This window comes from Panthera onca, chromosome E2, assembly GCF_046562875.1.
Source record: "Panthera onca isolate mPanOnc1 chromosome E2, mPanOnc1 haplotype 2, whole genome shotgun sequence".
Classification (NCBI taxonomy): Eukaryota; Metazoa; Chordata; class Mammalia; order Carnivora; family Felidae; genus Panthera; species Panthera onca.
In genome coordinates this window covers 33,531,641-33,546,409 of record NC_138353.1, presented here as the reverse complement: position 1 = coordinate 33,546,409, position 14,769 = coordinate 33,531,641, and the positions used below count along the sequence as shown (strand labels likewise).

The following is a 14,769-nucleotide window of genomic DNA, read 5'->3' as shown; positions in this document are numbered from 1 at the left end:
GAACCTGGTACCTCCGTGTTCTCTTGGCCCCCAGGACAGGCAGCCACACGTTGGGGGACTTGGCCTCAAATTCCAACCAGGGTGGAAATATTTCCTGGCAGAGGCTCATTTCATTTCACTAAACGCTCCATGTGACCGCCCCGGTGGGTTACAACCTTAGGTCCTTGTTAAAATCTGGGTTCCGCAGCCCATCTTACACCTAAGAAATCAGAATGGAAGCTGGGAAGAGGAAAGGGGGACCCTGGTGTGGTCCTCTCTTCCCCTGTCCCACCTCCGAGTGGCTCAGAGGGCAGCCAGGTGGGGAGTCTGGCAGATGGAGACACGCGGTCTCCGAAGTGAATTTGGAACACTCCATTCGCACACTTACCCAGCCACGTGGGCCTACACATCAGGGCCTTTGCTCAAGCAGTCCCCTCTGACAGGAAGGCAGCTCCCATGGCAGGTCTCCCCACTTGGCCTCACCCCCCAGCATGCTCAGTCACAGACATGTATTTTCGATTCAGAACTTCTCTCTCCCAGGCAGTCTGTAAGCTCTATGCGACCTCGACAAGTAGAACCCAATGCCTGTGTATACACTGGATGCACCATAGGTGGCTATTGAGTGAATACGGGTAGTGACACAGATACAACGAAGGGTGGGGACATTCTGGAAGGCAGTGGAGGCTGTCATAGCTGTCCAAGAAGGGCCTCAAAGGAGGTGGACCAGCCAGACTGCAGGAAACCCTGCCCTACCCCCACTTCCCATGCCCACCCCCTCAACTTCCCCCAACCCAGGTCCCCTTTAACCCAACTAGAAACAAGTCCCACCTTCCCAACACACTGCTAGACACCTGGAGCCAGAAGAGTCTAGATGATTTATTGTCATTCAAACATCTCACAGAAACAGGAATGTAGAAAACAGGTCATGGTAATATGAAAAAGTAAAAAAAAAAAAACTGCAGGTTTGTACATGTTGCTCTATTTACATCTGGAACAGGTGCTCCCCCACATCAGGCACAGCAGCTGCACTTGTCCGATGCCCCTTTGCAGATGCAGCCTTGGGCACACTTGGCACAGCCCACGGGGCAGCAGGAGCAGCAGCCTGGGGGAGAAAGGCCCGAGTGGGTCAGAGCCCAAGTGGGTCACCAGGAACCCCCCTTCCCACAGCGGGCCCGGCACAGCTCTGCCCCCAGCCCTGCAGGGCCCTGGGTTGAGGATGGCCTGCTCTGTCCCTAGACAACTGGGTCCTACCCCCTAGCAAGAGGCTGCCTTGCCCCCATCTGATTCCAGGACAGGGCAGAACGCCTGCAGACACAGAGACAGGGCCTCCAGGGACAATGGAGGCTAGTCCTTTGCCCCCCTGAACCACACAGTGACGCGAGGGAAGTCCTCAAGGTCAGAGAGGGGGCACCCCCTGCCCACCAGCGCCCGGGAGGGCCGGGGAAGCTCTGGGCTGTCTGCAGAGGAAAGGGCTGCACCAGGTCAGAGACACCACACGTGGTCATCAAATTCATGAACATCAAGGGTCAGGACACTGGAGGGTTCAGAAGGCAGGAGACCTAGGTTCTGGTGCTGGCTGCATCCTTGACACGATTTGCTGACCTCTCTGCAGGGGCCTCGGTTGCCCTGCTCTAGGATGAGGTGGGGACTCCACCATCTTATCTGCAGGAACTTTCAGTGCCAATTCTGAGTCAGGGGCTGAGGGAAGGGGATGTCGAGAAGCTGGGTCATCTGACCCAGCCCAGCCCCCTGGGAGAACACCCCACACTCACTCTTCTTGCAGGAGGTGCATCTGCACTTTTTGCACGTGCAGGAGCCGGCGCACGTGCAGGAGCCACCTGCCAGGGAGAGAAAGAGACTCGGTGAGCACAAGTGCGGTGTAGGAGCCACAGTGGGTGGGCAACACACGCCCCCTGCGGCCTCCGGGTCGGTGCCCAGCACCAGGAGCTCGCTCCTCACGCAGGGCGGGTAAGGGCAGCCCCACTCCCTGTCTCTGCGGTGCTAGGAAAGGTAGGTCCCCTCCGGCTTTTACTCCACACGGAAGGTCTCGGGCCTTCCAAAGGGCTAAGAGTAGAACCAGAGCCTGTGGTCTTGAACCCCGAGGAGGCAATGCCCCGCCTCCCATCAAGTGCTGGTGGCTCCAAGGCCTGAACAGAGCACTGTGTCCCAGGTCAGCAGCCCTCGACCAACAGGAGGCTTCGACGTGACCGCAGTACCCTCCCCTCTAACACAGGGGGCAGAGAGAGAACGGAAATGCTCTCAGGGGCTTGGCGGGGGAGAAAGCACAGCACGTGCCCACGACGGGATTCAGCTCAAGTCCAAAACAGTCGCTCTTCTAACCCCAAGAACAGTCGGTCCGGGCCTGGGAAACTGCACCCTAAGACTCAGAGCCGGGGGCCCTTACCGGCGGAGCAGGAGCAGTTGGGGTCCATCTGGAGTCGAGGTGACGACGGAAGTCCAAAGCAGGGGACACAAGAGGCACACCGCTGATGGCTGCAGGCGTGGTGGAGCCTGGGCGCTGGCGGGCCGGCTTTATAGCGGGAGCGGGCGGTCCGGGCGCAAAGGCCCCGCCCCGGCCCTTGCACCCGCCCCGCGGAGAGCGCGCGGCCCGGCGTGTCCTTGGCTGTGCTGTGTGCACCTCGCGGGGCCGGGCGCACGGGTCCAGGAGGGTGGCGGGCTCCGTGCGCACCTCGCGGAGGGGTCGGCACGCGGTGTCCCAGCCGCCCTGCCCGCCCCCTCTCGGTCTCCCCGCGGTTGGCCGCCGCCCCCGTTCCCGTCGGTTCCGGGCACTCTCTGCCTGGGTCCTCGCCGCCTTCCCCACCCCCGGCCCGCTGCAGGTGTCCCCGGGGTCGCTCTTTCCGGGAGCCCGTGTGCAACCCCGGCTTCTCCTTCCAGACCCAGGCTTGGCGGGGGCAAGGGGCAGAGGGTGGGTGTGCAGAGCCACCTGAGAGAGTTGTGTGCAGAGGATGGGGGGTGGACGTGACCTTTGCCTCCCTGGCAAGTCTCTTCTCCGGCCCCACGTCGGGCTTTCGGACCCTTTCATGCGGTACGCCGTTTGGCAGGCACAGACCACTGCCTCTGTCCGTTCTCCAGGCGCGAAAGGATATATGGGCGCGATTGTCTGGGCCCTTCTTTGGGTTAAAAGCAGGGCTTGCCACAACCTGCGGATGCACCCCACTCCAGGCGGTGCCCAGTGGGTAAGATGCCCACAACGGAGGGATTCTTTTAGGTGATAGGGAGACCTGACTTTAAATAACAAAATAAGAAAAGTGGTCATTTCCCTTTCAGCATTCCAAGAATTACCTAGTGTTTAGTGACTTCTTCCTCCCTTCCCTGCCAGCCATTGCCTGTCTAGGTCCCCTATTGTGGGCCTTAGGGCGTGTTTGTCTTGTACACAGCAACGCCGTGAGCACAGGCCTGTGGCTCCCTTCGTTCTTTCTATTCTCTACCGCGGAAGGGATGTGTGGGCCCGTTTGTCCGGGTGCTCCTTCGCCTAAACTTTCCAGGGGCTTTCCTCAGCCCTGCCAATTCACCCTAGTCATGATGGAGGTGCCCAAAGCATGGGAAGGGATCTTTGTATGTGATAGGTGAACCCGGCATCAAATAACAAAGTAAGACGAGTGGTTCTGTCCCTCTTTGTGTTCCTGGCAACTGCATAGCATTTAGTCTGTTCCCATCCTTGTGTCTCATCTTGGCTATTTGAACCCTACCAGTGATCCTTTATGTTTTTAATTTTTTTTTAAGTTTATTTCTTTATTTTGAGAGAGCACACGCAAGCACAGGAAGGGCAGAGGGAAGGTTAGAGAGAGAATCCCAATCTACTGTCAGCACGGAGACTGATGTGGGGCTCGAACTCACAGAGAGATTGTGACCTGAACAGAAACCAAGAGTCAGTCCCTTAACCAGCTGAGCCACCCAGGTGCCCCCCAATAGCAATCACAAAGGGGACATTAGTTACGAGCCGGTTTCCCAAAGGCAAAAGTGCACACAGCACATGGAGTTTAAGGTAGCTAACCCAGGGTCACAGTTCTGGGAGGTGGTACCCTGGATATGGTTCCAGCCACTGCTGGAGGGAAAGAAAGTAAATGATAAAGCCTCCCTTCGGCCCGGAGATATGTCTTTAGCTCCACTCTACTGTGTCAAGCTCAATCTTGGGAGTGACAAAGTGAAACAAAAGGAGTATATATATATATGTATATGTATATGTAATATATGATATATATGTATATGTAATCACATATCTATGTATATATATATATACATATATATATGATACATGATTTTATAGCACACTTCTATGTCTGGAAGTAAACTCATTCTCATTTTCAGTAGTGGTAAAAGACTTTGCTTTTCATATAAATGTATTGCAAAAAATATGAATCATTCAAAAGAAAATGTTAAGTAAGATACGGTTGCAGAGGACAGCAGAGATGGCAGGCATCCATCTGTATCTATTATGAGGACTTGGACTGTCTTGCTCATGGCTTTATATCCCTAGGGCCGACCCTTCTCGTGGGAGAAGAGAGGATAACTCTCTCTGGGCAATCGGTCACATGCTTATTGGGTAGAGGGAGACAACACAGGACACGCAGCTAAGCCCATCAGGCTGGGCTTATTTTTCTGGAGGTAGAGAAATGTCTCCTATGCTATGAATGCTATTAATAAAATAATAGCTAACATTATGGATTACTCACTGTGTCCAGGCATCATTCTCATTTCTTTACATGTATTAAATAATCTCATTCTAAGAGCCGCTGCCCTACTATTTTTCCCCTTTTATAGTGCAGGAGACTGAGCCACAGAGAGGTTTACGTCAGGCATCTGTAAGTGACACGAGGGGGCGTTGCACTCATGCAGGCTGACTGTAGCATCATGCCCTCACCCTCCACCCTGCACCATGACTTTGCATGAAAGGTGAGGACGGAGAGGCACAGAGCAGCAGTGGGAGGAGCACTGAGAGGGCAGTCAGATCCTCTGCAGAGCTCTGTGACCTCTCTGGGCTTCGGTTTCCCATCTCTCCAGATAGGGCACAACTAGACTATCTCAAAGGACCCTTCCAGCTCTGAATGATGAGAGGCAGGATTTAGCATCCAGTGACATCATGATCAGCCAGTGGTGGCCAGAGGGTGAGGTCAGCTGTAGTATATAAATTAATAACTCTGACTAGGAGCTGTGTGACCTGGGGCTGGTTGCTTAATCTCTCTGGTGTTGGCACAATCACTTCAGTCCCTGCATGTTCGCTTTTGACGGTTTCCTGTACAGATCAAATTACGTAAAGGATGGGAAAGATTCTTGTGTCTGTCCAAATGCGGTGGCACCATCCTGTCCCTAGGGGCCTACTGCTGGACATCCACACTCCCCTGGGCCCCAGGTCAGCAAATTTCTAATCGCATCTCTAGCCTCCAGAGTAATGCTTCCAAACCAAAGAGTCTTTCTCTGGAGCATGTTGGGAGCTAGAAGTATTCTCTCTCCACAAATGTCAGTGTGAATATTGTAGTGACCATAATACCCACTGTTTGTTAAGCCCTAGCCAGGAGCCAGGACACTATCTCACTTAATTTCTTACATTGAAATGTCATCTCCTTTATACGAATGAAGAAATGAAGGCTTCGTAAGTGTCAACAACTTGCCCAGGTCACATGGCCAAGAAATGGCAAGGTAAGCTGTGAACCAGACTGCCTGACAGCAAAGCCCATGCTCTGGGCACGGGCTGGCTTCATAAATCCCCTTTTCACACCAGGTACCCACAGGCAAGCATGGTCCTGATTCAGGGCCACATGACTCACTTTCTCTTTGATTGAACATCAAGTAGCAACTCCCTCCACAAAGAGCCCCAGGGGACTAACCGTTGGCACTAATTACAAGTCACTCAAGGCCTCTCTCCTGCCTAATAAACACCGCAAAGTCTTCCAAACGGCAGGACTGGCCATCACCCTGCACAGACAGACATGAAGTACTTCATCTGGAACCAGTTCTTGGATGGCCTCCCTCTTGTGGGGAAATGGCTGGGCAATTGTCTCCAATTCCCTAGTGACTTTGTTGGTTTCAAGTTGCCAAGGGCAGATTTTGTAGGGGCGGATCCCAGCCTGACCTGGGGAGGAACTTCCAAAGACTCAGAGCCAAGTCACAACAGGGAGCTCTCAGGGGTACTGGGTGTCCTGTCAGTGGCACTAGACAAGCCAACACTGATGGATTCCCTGTGCGGGTGTTGGAGACGGTGCTACTCAAGGTGTATGTGGTCCACACACCTTGTGAATTGTTTCTAGTGCTCAGTGCACACCTTTGATGAATACATGTGTCGTTTGCAGTTTTTAAAAGTTTTGTTATTTTGTTCCTCAAAACAAGAGGGAAATTTGTTGAATTAAAACGTGGGTTTTGTAAATTGTGCCTTTTAAAGTTTTTTCTTAGTAATTTATTTTGCCAAAAATTAAATCTGTGTCAGAAAGTAAAAATTGGGAGGTGCCTAGATGGCTCAGCCGGTTAGGCATCCGACTCTTGATTTCAGCTCAGGTTCATGATCTCAGGGTTTGTGGGTTTGAGCCCCACATTGGGCACCTCGCTCTCAGTATGGAGCCTGCTTGGGATTCTCCCTCTCCCTCTCTCTGCCCCTCCTGGCTCATTCTCTCTCTTTCTCTCCTCTCAAAACTAAAAACTAAAAATTGGTCCTTCAAGTGTGTCAGAAGCAAGCCCTGTAAAGAAAAGTCAAACAAGTGGGGAGGTAGATTCCATCCCCAGAGTACTTTTTTTTTTTTTTTTAAAGATTTTAGTTAAGTAATCTCTACATCCAATGTGGGCCTTGAACCTACAACTCCAAACCCCGAGATCAAGAGTTGCACACTCCTGGGAATGCAAGCTGGTGCAGCCACTCTGGAAAACAGTATGGAGTTTCCTCAAAAAAACTAAAAATAGAACTACCCTACAACCCAGCAATTGCACTACTAGGCATTTATCCATGGGGTACAGGTGTGGTGTTTCGAAGGGACACATGCACCCCAATGTTTATAGCGGCACTGTCAACAATAGCCAAAGTATGGAAAGAGCCCAAATGTCCGTCGATGGCTGAATGGATAAAGAAAATGTGGTATATATATACAATGGAGTATTACTCAGCAATCAAAAAGAATGAAATCTTGCCATTTGCAACTACGTGGATGGAACTGGAGTGTATTATGCTCAGCGAAATTAGTCAGAGAAAGACAAAAATCATAGGACTTCACTCATATGAGGGCTTTAAGAGACAAAACAGATGAACATAAGGGAAGGGAAACAAAAATAATATAAAAATAGGGAGGGAGACAAAACAGAAGAGATTCATAAATATGGAGAACAAACTGAGGGTTACTGGAGGGGTTGTGGGAGGGAGGATGGGCTAAATGGGTAAGAGGAACTAAGGAATCTACTCCTGAAATCATTGTTGCACTATATGCTAACTAATTTGGATGAAAATTTAAAAAAATAAAAAACAAAACAAGAGTTGCACACTCTACCACCTAAGCCAGCCAGGCGACCCTCCTGAGTACTTCTGAAACCTAACATTGCTGAGGATCAAAGCTCAGCAGGGAATCCTAATTAGATATTGAGAAGTTGTAGACCACAAACACTTCCCACGAGAATTGAGGGGAACTATATTTGCCCCATACTGTTAGGGCATCTAGATACTTTCATTTTCATCCAAGAAACTGATTCAGAGGTAACCTGACTCCCATAAGGCACAGTGTGTTAGGGGCTAATACTTGGGGGTCCAGGACCCAGGTCTCTGCACTTACGGTCCAATCTTCCACTCCAGCCATGGGGAATATGAGGTGCCTTATATCCAAAGCATGAAAAGAGAGCCAGCATAAATTCAACTTTTATTTTATTCAAGTTTTGTTATAAGTCATGTATTTTATGGAAACAGGAATGTAGCAAACAGGTCATGGTAATATGAAAAAGTAAAAAAAAAACTGCAGGTTTGTACATGTTGCTCTATTTACATCTGGAACAGGTGCTCCCCCACATCAGGCACAGCAGCTGCACTTGTCCGATGCCCCTTTGCAGATGCAGCCCTGGGCACACTTGGCACAGCCCACGGGGCAGCAGGAGCAGCAGCCTGGGGGAGAAAGGCCCGAGTGGGTCAGAGCCCAAGTGGGTCACCAGGAACCCCCCTTCCCACAGCGGGCCCGGCACAGCTCTGCCCCCAGCCCTGCAGGGCCCTGGGTTGAGGATGGCCTGCTCTGTCCCTAGACAACTGGGTCCTACCCCCTAGCAAGAGGCTGCCTTGCCCCCATCTGATTCCAGGACAGGGCAGAATGCCTGCAGACACAGAGACAGGGCCTCCAGGGACAATGGAGGCTAGTCCTTTGCCCCCCTGAACCACACAGTGACGCGAGGGAAGTCCTCAAGGTCAGAGAGGGGGCACCCCCTGCCCACCAGCGCCCGGGAGGGCCGGGGAAGCTCTGGGCTGTCTGCAGAGGAAAGGGCTGCACCAGGTCAGAGACACCACACGTGGTCATCAAATTCATGAACATCAAGGGTCAGGACACTGGAGGGTTCAGAAGGCAGGAGACCTAGGTTCTGGTGCTGGCTGCATCCTTGACACGATTTGCTGACCTCTCTGCAGGGGCCTCGGTTGCCCTGCTCTAGGATGAGGTGGGGACTCCACCATCTTATCTGCAGGAACTTTCAGTGCCAATTCTGAGTCAGGGGCTGAGGGAAGGGGATGTCGAGAAGCTGGGTCATCTGACCCAGCCCAGCCCCCTGGGAGAACACCCCACACTCACTCTTCTTGCAGGAGGTGCATCTGCACTCTTTGCACGTGCAGGAGCCGGCGCACGTGCAGGAGCCACCTGCCAGGGAGAGAAAGAGACTCGGTGAGCACAAGTGCGGTGTAGGAGCCACAGTGGGTGGGCAACACACGCCCCCTGCGGCCTCCGGGTCGGTGCCCAGCACCAGGAGCTCGCTCCTCACGCAGGGCGGGTAAGGGCAGCCCCACTCTCTCTCTCTGGGGTGCTAGGAAAGGTAGGTCCCCTCCGGCTTTTACTCCACACGGAAGGTCTCGGGCCTTCCAAAGGGCTAAGAGTAGAACCAGAGCCTGTGGTCTTGAACCCCGAGGAGGCAATGCCCCGCCTCCCATCAAGTGCTGGTGGCTCCAAGGCCTGAACAGAGCACTGTGTCCCAGGTCAGCAGCCCTCGACCAACAGGAGGCTTCGACGTGACCGCAGTACCCTCCCCTCTAACACAGGGGGCAGAGAGAGAACGGAAATGCTCTCAGGGGCTTGGCGGGGGAGAAAGCACAGCACGTGCCCACGACGGGATTCAGCTCAAGTCCAAAACAGTCGCTCTTCTAACCCCAAGAACAGTCGGTCCGGGCCTGGGAAACTGCACCCTAAGACTCAGAGCCGGGGGCCCTTACCGGCGGAGCAGGAGCAGTTGGGGTCCATCTGGAGTCGAGGTGACGACGGAAGTCCAAAGCAGGGGACACAAGAGGCACACAGCTGATGGCTGGAGGCGTGGTGGAGCCTGGGCGCTGGCGGGCCGGCTTTATAGCGGGAGCGGGCGGTCCGGGCGCAAAGGCCCCGCCCCGGCCCTTGCACCCGCCCCGCGGAGAGCGCGCGGCCCGGCGTGTCCTTGGCTGTGCTGTGTGCACCTCGCGGGGCCGGGCGCACGGGTCCAGGAGGGTGGCGGGCTCCGTGCGCACCTCGCGGAGGGGTCGGCACGCGGTGTCCCAGCCGCCCTGCCCGCCCCCTCTCGGTCTCTCCGCGGTTGGCCGCCGCCCCCGTTCCCGTCGGTTCCGGGAACTCTCTGCCTGGGTCCTCGCCGCCTTCCCCACCCCCGGCCCGCTACAGGTGTCCCCGGGGTCGCTCTTTCCGGGAGCCCGTGTGCAACGCCGGCTTCTCCTTCCAGACCCAGGCTTGGCGGGGGCAAGGGGCAGAGGGTGGGTGTGCAGAGCCACCTGAGAGAGTTGTGTGCAGAGGATGGGGGGTGGACGTGACCTTTGCCTCCCTGGCAAGTCTCTTCTCCGGCCCCACGTCGGGCTTTCGGACCCTTTCATGCGGTACGCCGTTTGGCAGGCACAGACCACTGCCTCTGTCCGTTCTCCAGGCGCGAAAGGATATATGGGCGCGATTGTCTGGGCCCTTCTTTGGGTTAAAAGCAGGGCTTGCCACAACCTGCGGATGCACCCCACTCCAGGCGGTGCCCAGTGGGTAAGATGCCCACAACGGAGGGATTCTTTTAGGTGATAGGGAGACCTGACTTTAAATAACAAAATAAGAAAAGTGGTCATTTCCCTTTCAGCATTCCAAGAATTACCTAGTGTTTAGTGACTTCCTCCTCCCTTCCCTGCCAGCCATTGCCTGTCTAGGTCCCCTATTGTGGGCCTTAGGGCGTGTTTGTCTTGTACACAGCAACGCCGTGAGCACAGGCCTGTGGCTCCCTTCGTTCTTTCTATTCTCTACCGCGGAAGGGATGTGTGGGCCCGTTTGTCCGGGTGCTCCTTCGCCTAAACTTTCTAGGGGCTTTCCTCAGCCCTGCCAATTCACCCTAGTCATGATGGAGGTGCCCAAAGCATGGGAAGGGATCTTTGTATGTGATAGGTGAACCCGGCATCAAATAACAAAGTAAGACGAGTGGTTCTGTCCCTCTTTGTGTTCCTGGCAACTGCATAGCATTTAGTCTGTTCCCATCCTTGTGTCTCATCTTGGCTATTTGAACCCTACCAGTGATCCTTTATGTTTTTAATTTTTTTTTAAGTTTATTTCTTTATTTTGAGAGAGCACACGCAAGCACAGGAAGGGCAGAGGGAAGGTTAGAGAGAGAATCCCAATCTACTGTCAGCACGGAGACTGATGTGGGGCTCGAACTCACAGAGAGATTGTGACCTGAACAGAAACCAAGAGTCAGTCCCTTAACCAGCTGAGCCACCCAGGTGCCCCCCAATAGCAATCACAAAGGGGACATTAGTTACGAGCCGGTTTCCCAAAGGCAAAAGTGCACACAGCACATGGAGTTTAAGGTAGCTAACCCAGGGTCACGGTTCTGGGAGGTGGTACCCTGGATATGGTTCCAGCCACTGCTGGAGGGAAAGAAAGTAAATGATAAAGCCTCCCTTCGGCCCGGAGATATGTCTTTAGCTCCACTCTACTGTGTCAAGCTCAATCTTGGGAGTGACAAAGTGAAACAAAAGGAGTATATATATATATGTATATGTATATGTAATATATGATATATATGTATATGTAATCACATATCTATGTATATATATATATATACATATATATATGATACATGATTTTATAGCACACTTCTATGTCTGGAAGTAAACTCATTCTCATTTTCAGTAGTGGTAAAAGACTTTGCTTTTCATATAAATGTATTGCAAAAAATATGAATCATTCAAAAGAAAATGTTAAGTAAGATACGGTTGCAGAGGACAGCAGAGATGGCAGGCATCCATCTGTATCTATTATGAGGACTTGGACTGTCTTGCTCATGGCTTTATATCCCTAGGGCCGACCCTTCTCGTGGGAGAAGAGAGGATAACTCTCTCTGGGCAATCGGTCACATGCTTATTGGGTAGAGGGAGACAACACAGGACACGCAGCTAAGCCCATCAGGCTGGGCTTATTTTTCTGGAGGTAGAGAAATGTCTCCTATGCTATGAATGCTATTAATAAAATAATAGCTAACATTATGGATTACTCACTGTGTCCAGGCATCATTCTCATTTCTTTACATGTATTAAATAATCTCATTCTAAGAGCCGCTGCCCTACTATTTTTCCCCTTTTATAGTGCAGGAGACTGAGCCACAGAGAGGTTTACGTCAGGCATCTGTAAGTGACACGAGGGGGCGTTGCACTCATGCAGGCTTACTGTAGCATCATGCCCTCACCCTCCACCCTGCACCATGACTTTGCATGAAAGGTGAGGACGGAGAGGCACAGAGCAGCAGTGGGAGGAGCACTGAGAGGGCAGTCAGATCCTCTGCAGAGCTCTGTGACCTCTCTGGGCTTCGGTTTCCCATCTCTCCAGATAGGGCACAACTAGACTATCTCAAAGGACCCTTCCAGCTCTGAATGATGAGAGGCAGGATTTAGCATCCAGTGACATCATGATCAGCCAGTGGTGGCCAGAGGGTGAGGTCAGCTGTAGTATATAAATTAATAACTCTGACTAGGAGCTGTGTGACCTGGGGCTGGTTGCTTAATCTCTCTGGTGTTGGCACAATCACTTCAGTCCCTGCATGTTCGCTTTTGACGGTTTCCTGTACAGATCAAATTACGTAAAGGATGGGAAAGATTCTTGTGTCTGTCCAAATGCGGTGGCACCATCCTGTCCCTAGGGGCCTACTGCTGGACATCCACACTCCCCTGGGCCCCAGGTCAGCAAATTTCTAATCGCATCTCTAGCCTCCAGAGTAATGCTTCCAAACCAAAGAGTCTTTCTCTGGAGCATGTTGGGAGCTAGAAGTATTCTCTCTCCACAAATGTCAGTGTGAATATTGTAGTGACCATAATACCCACTGTTTGTTAAGCCCTAGCCAGGAGCCAGGACACTATCTCACTTAATTTCTTACATTGAAATGTCATCTCCTTTATACGAATGAAGAAATGAAGGCTTCGTAAGTGTCAACAACTTGCCCAGGTCACATGGCCAAGAAATGGCAAGGTAAGCTGTGAACCAGACTGCCTGACAGCAAAGCCCATGCTCTGGGCACGGGCTGGCTTCATAAATCCCCTTTTCACACCAGGTACCCACAGGCAAGCATGGTCCTGATTCAGGGCCACATGACTCACTTTCTCTTTGATTGAACATCAAGTAGCAACTCCCTCCACAAAGAGCCCCAGGGGACTAACCGTTGGCACTAATTACAAGTCACTCAAGGCCTCTCTCCTGCCTAATAAACACCGCAAAGTCTTCCAAACGGCAGGACTGGCCATCACCCTGCACAGACAGACATGAAGTACTTCATCTGGAACCAGTTCTTGGATGGCCTCCCTCTTGTGGGGAAATGGCTGGGCAATTGTCTCCAATTCCCTAGTGACTTTGTTGGTTTCAAGTTGCCAAGGGCAGATTTTGTAGGGGCGGATCCCAGCCTGACCTGGGGAGGAACTTCCAAAGACTCAGAGCCAAGTCACAACAGGGAGCTCTCAGGGGTACTGGGTGTCCTGTCAGTGGCACTAGACAAGCCAACACTGATGGATTCCCTGTGCGGGTGTTGGAGACGGTGCTACTCAAGGTGTATGTGGTCCACACACCTTGTGAATTGTTTCTAGTGCTCAGTGCACACCTTTGATGAATACATGTGTCGTTTGCAGTTTTTAAAAGTTTTGTTATTTTGTTCCTCAAAACAAGAGGGAAATTTGTTGAATTAAAACGTGGGTTTTGTAAATTGTGCCTTTTAAAGTTTTTTCTTAGTAATTTATTTTGCCAAAAATTAAATCTGTGTCAGAAAGTAAAAATTGGGAGGTGCCTAGATGGCTCAGCCGGTTAGGCATCCGACTCTTGATTTCAGCTCAGGTTCATGATCTCAGGGTTTGTGGGTTTGAGCCCCACATTGGGCACCTCGCTCTCAGTATGGAGCCTGCTTGGGATTCTCCCTCTCCCTCTCTCTGCCCCTCCTGGCTCATTCTCTCTCTTTCTCTCCTCTCAAAACTAAAAACTAAAAATTGGTCCTTCAAGTGTGTCAGAAGCAAGCCCTGTAAAGAAAAGTCAAACAAGTGGGGAGGTAGATTCCATCCCCAGAGTACTTTTTTTTTTTTTTTAAAGATTTTAGTTAAGTAATCTCTACATCCAATGTGGGCCTTGAACCTACAACTCCAAACCCCGAGATCAAGAGTTGCACACTCCTGGGAATGCAAGCTGGTGCAGCCACTCTGGAAAACAGTATGGAGTTTCCTCAAAAAAACTAAAAATAGAACTACCCTACAACCCAGCAATTGCACTACTAGGCATTTATCCATGGGGTACAGGTGTGGTGTTTCGAAGGGACACATGCACCCCAATGTTTATAGCGGCACTGTCAACAATAGCCAAAGTATGGAAAGAGCCCAAATGTCCGTCGATGGCTGAATGGATAAAGAAAATGTGGTATATATATACAATGGAGTATTACTCAGCAATCAAAAAGAATGAAATCTTGCCATTTGCAACTACGTGGATGGAACTGGAGTGTATTATGCTCAGCGAAATTAGTCAGAGAAAGACAAAAATCATAGGACTTCACTCATATGAGGGCTTTAAGAGACAAAACAGATGAACATAAGGGAAGGGAAACAAAAATAATATAAAAACAGGGAGGGAGACAAAACAGAAGAGATTCATAAATATGGAGAACAAACTGAGGGTTACTGGAGGGGTTGTGGGAGGGAGGATGGGCTAAATGGGTAAGAGGAACTAAGGAATCTACTCCTGAAATCATTGTTGCACTATATGCTAACTAATTTGGATGAAAATTTAAAAAAATAAAAAACAAAACAAGAGTTGCACACTCTACCACCTAAGCCAGCCAGGCGACCCTCCTGAGTACTTCTGAAACCTAACATTGCTGAGGATCAAAGCTCAGCAGGGAATCCTAATTAGATATTGAGAAGTTGTAGACCACAAACACTTCCCACGAGAATTGAGGGGAACTATATTTGCCCCATACTGTTAGGGCATCTAGATACTTTCATTTTCATCCAAGAAACTGATTCAGAGGTAACCTGACTCCCATAAGGCACAGTGTGTTAGGGGCTAATACTTGGGGGTCCAGGACCCAGGTCTCTGCACTTACGGTCCAATCTTCCACTCCAGCCATGGGGAATATGAG

At 51.3% G+C, this 14,769-nt stretch overlaps 2 protein-coding genes across 2 annotated transcripts; both read right to left on the bottom strand.

The window, feature by feature from the left end:
• Positions 1-835: 835 nt before the first annotated feature.
• LOC144614605 (metallothionein-2) lies at positions 836-2,515 on the bottom strand. The gene is made up of 3 exons (XM_078438732.2): positions 2,384-2,515; positions 1,752-1,817; positions 836-1,081 (listed from the first exon to the last, which is right to left on the bottom strand). The coding sequence occupies exons 1-3, from the start codon at positions 2,409-2,411 to the stop codon at positions 990-992; spliced, it is 186 nt and encodes a 61-aa protein (XP_078294858.2). The 5' UTR covers positions 2,412-2,515; the 3' UTR covers positions 836-989.
• A 5,302-nt stretch (positions 2,516-7,817) lies between these two features.
• LOC145713230 (metallothionein-2) lies at positions 7,818-9,502 on the bottom strand. The gene is made up of 3 exons (XM_081791543.1): positions 9,371-9,502; positions 8,739-8,804; positions 7,818-8,068 (listed from the first exon to the last, which is right to left on the bottom strand). The coding sequence occupies exons 1-3, from the start codon at positions 9,396-9,398 to the stop codon at positions 7,977-7,979; spliced, it is 186 nt and encodes a 61-aa protein (XP_081647669.1). The 5' UTR covers positions 9,399-9,502; the 3' UTR covers positions 7,818-7,976.
• Positions 9,503-14,769: the final 5,267 nt, after the last annotated feature.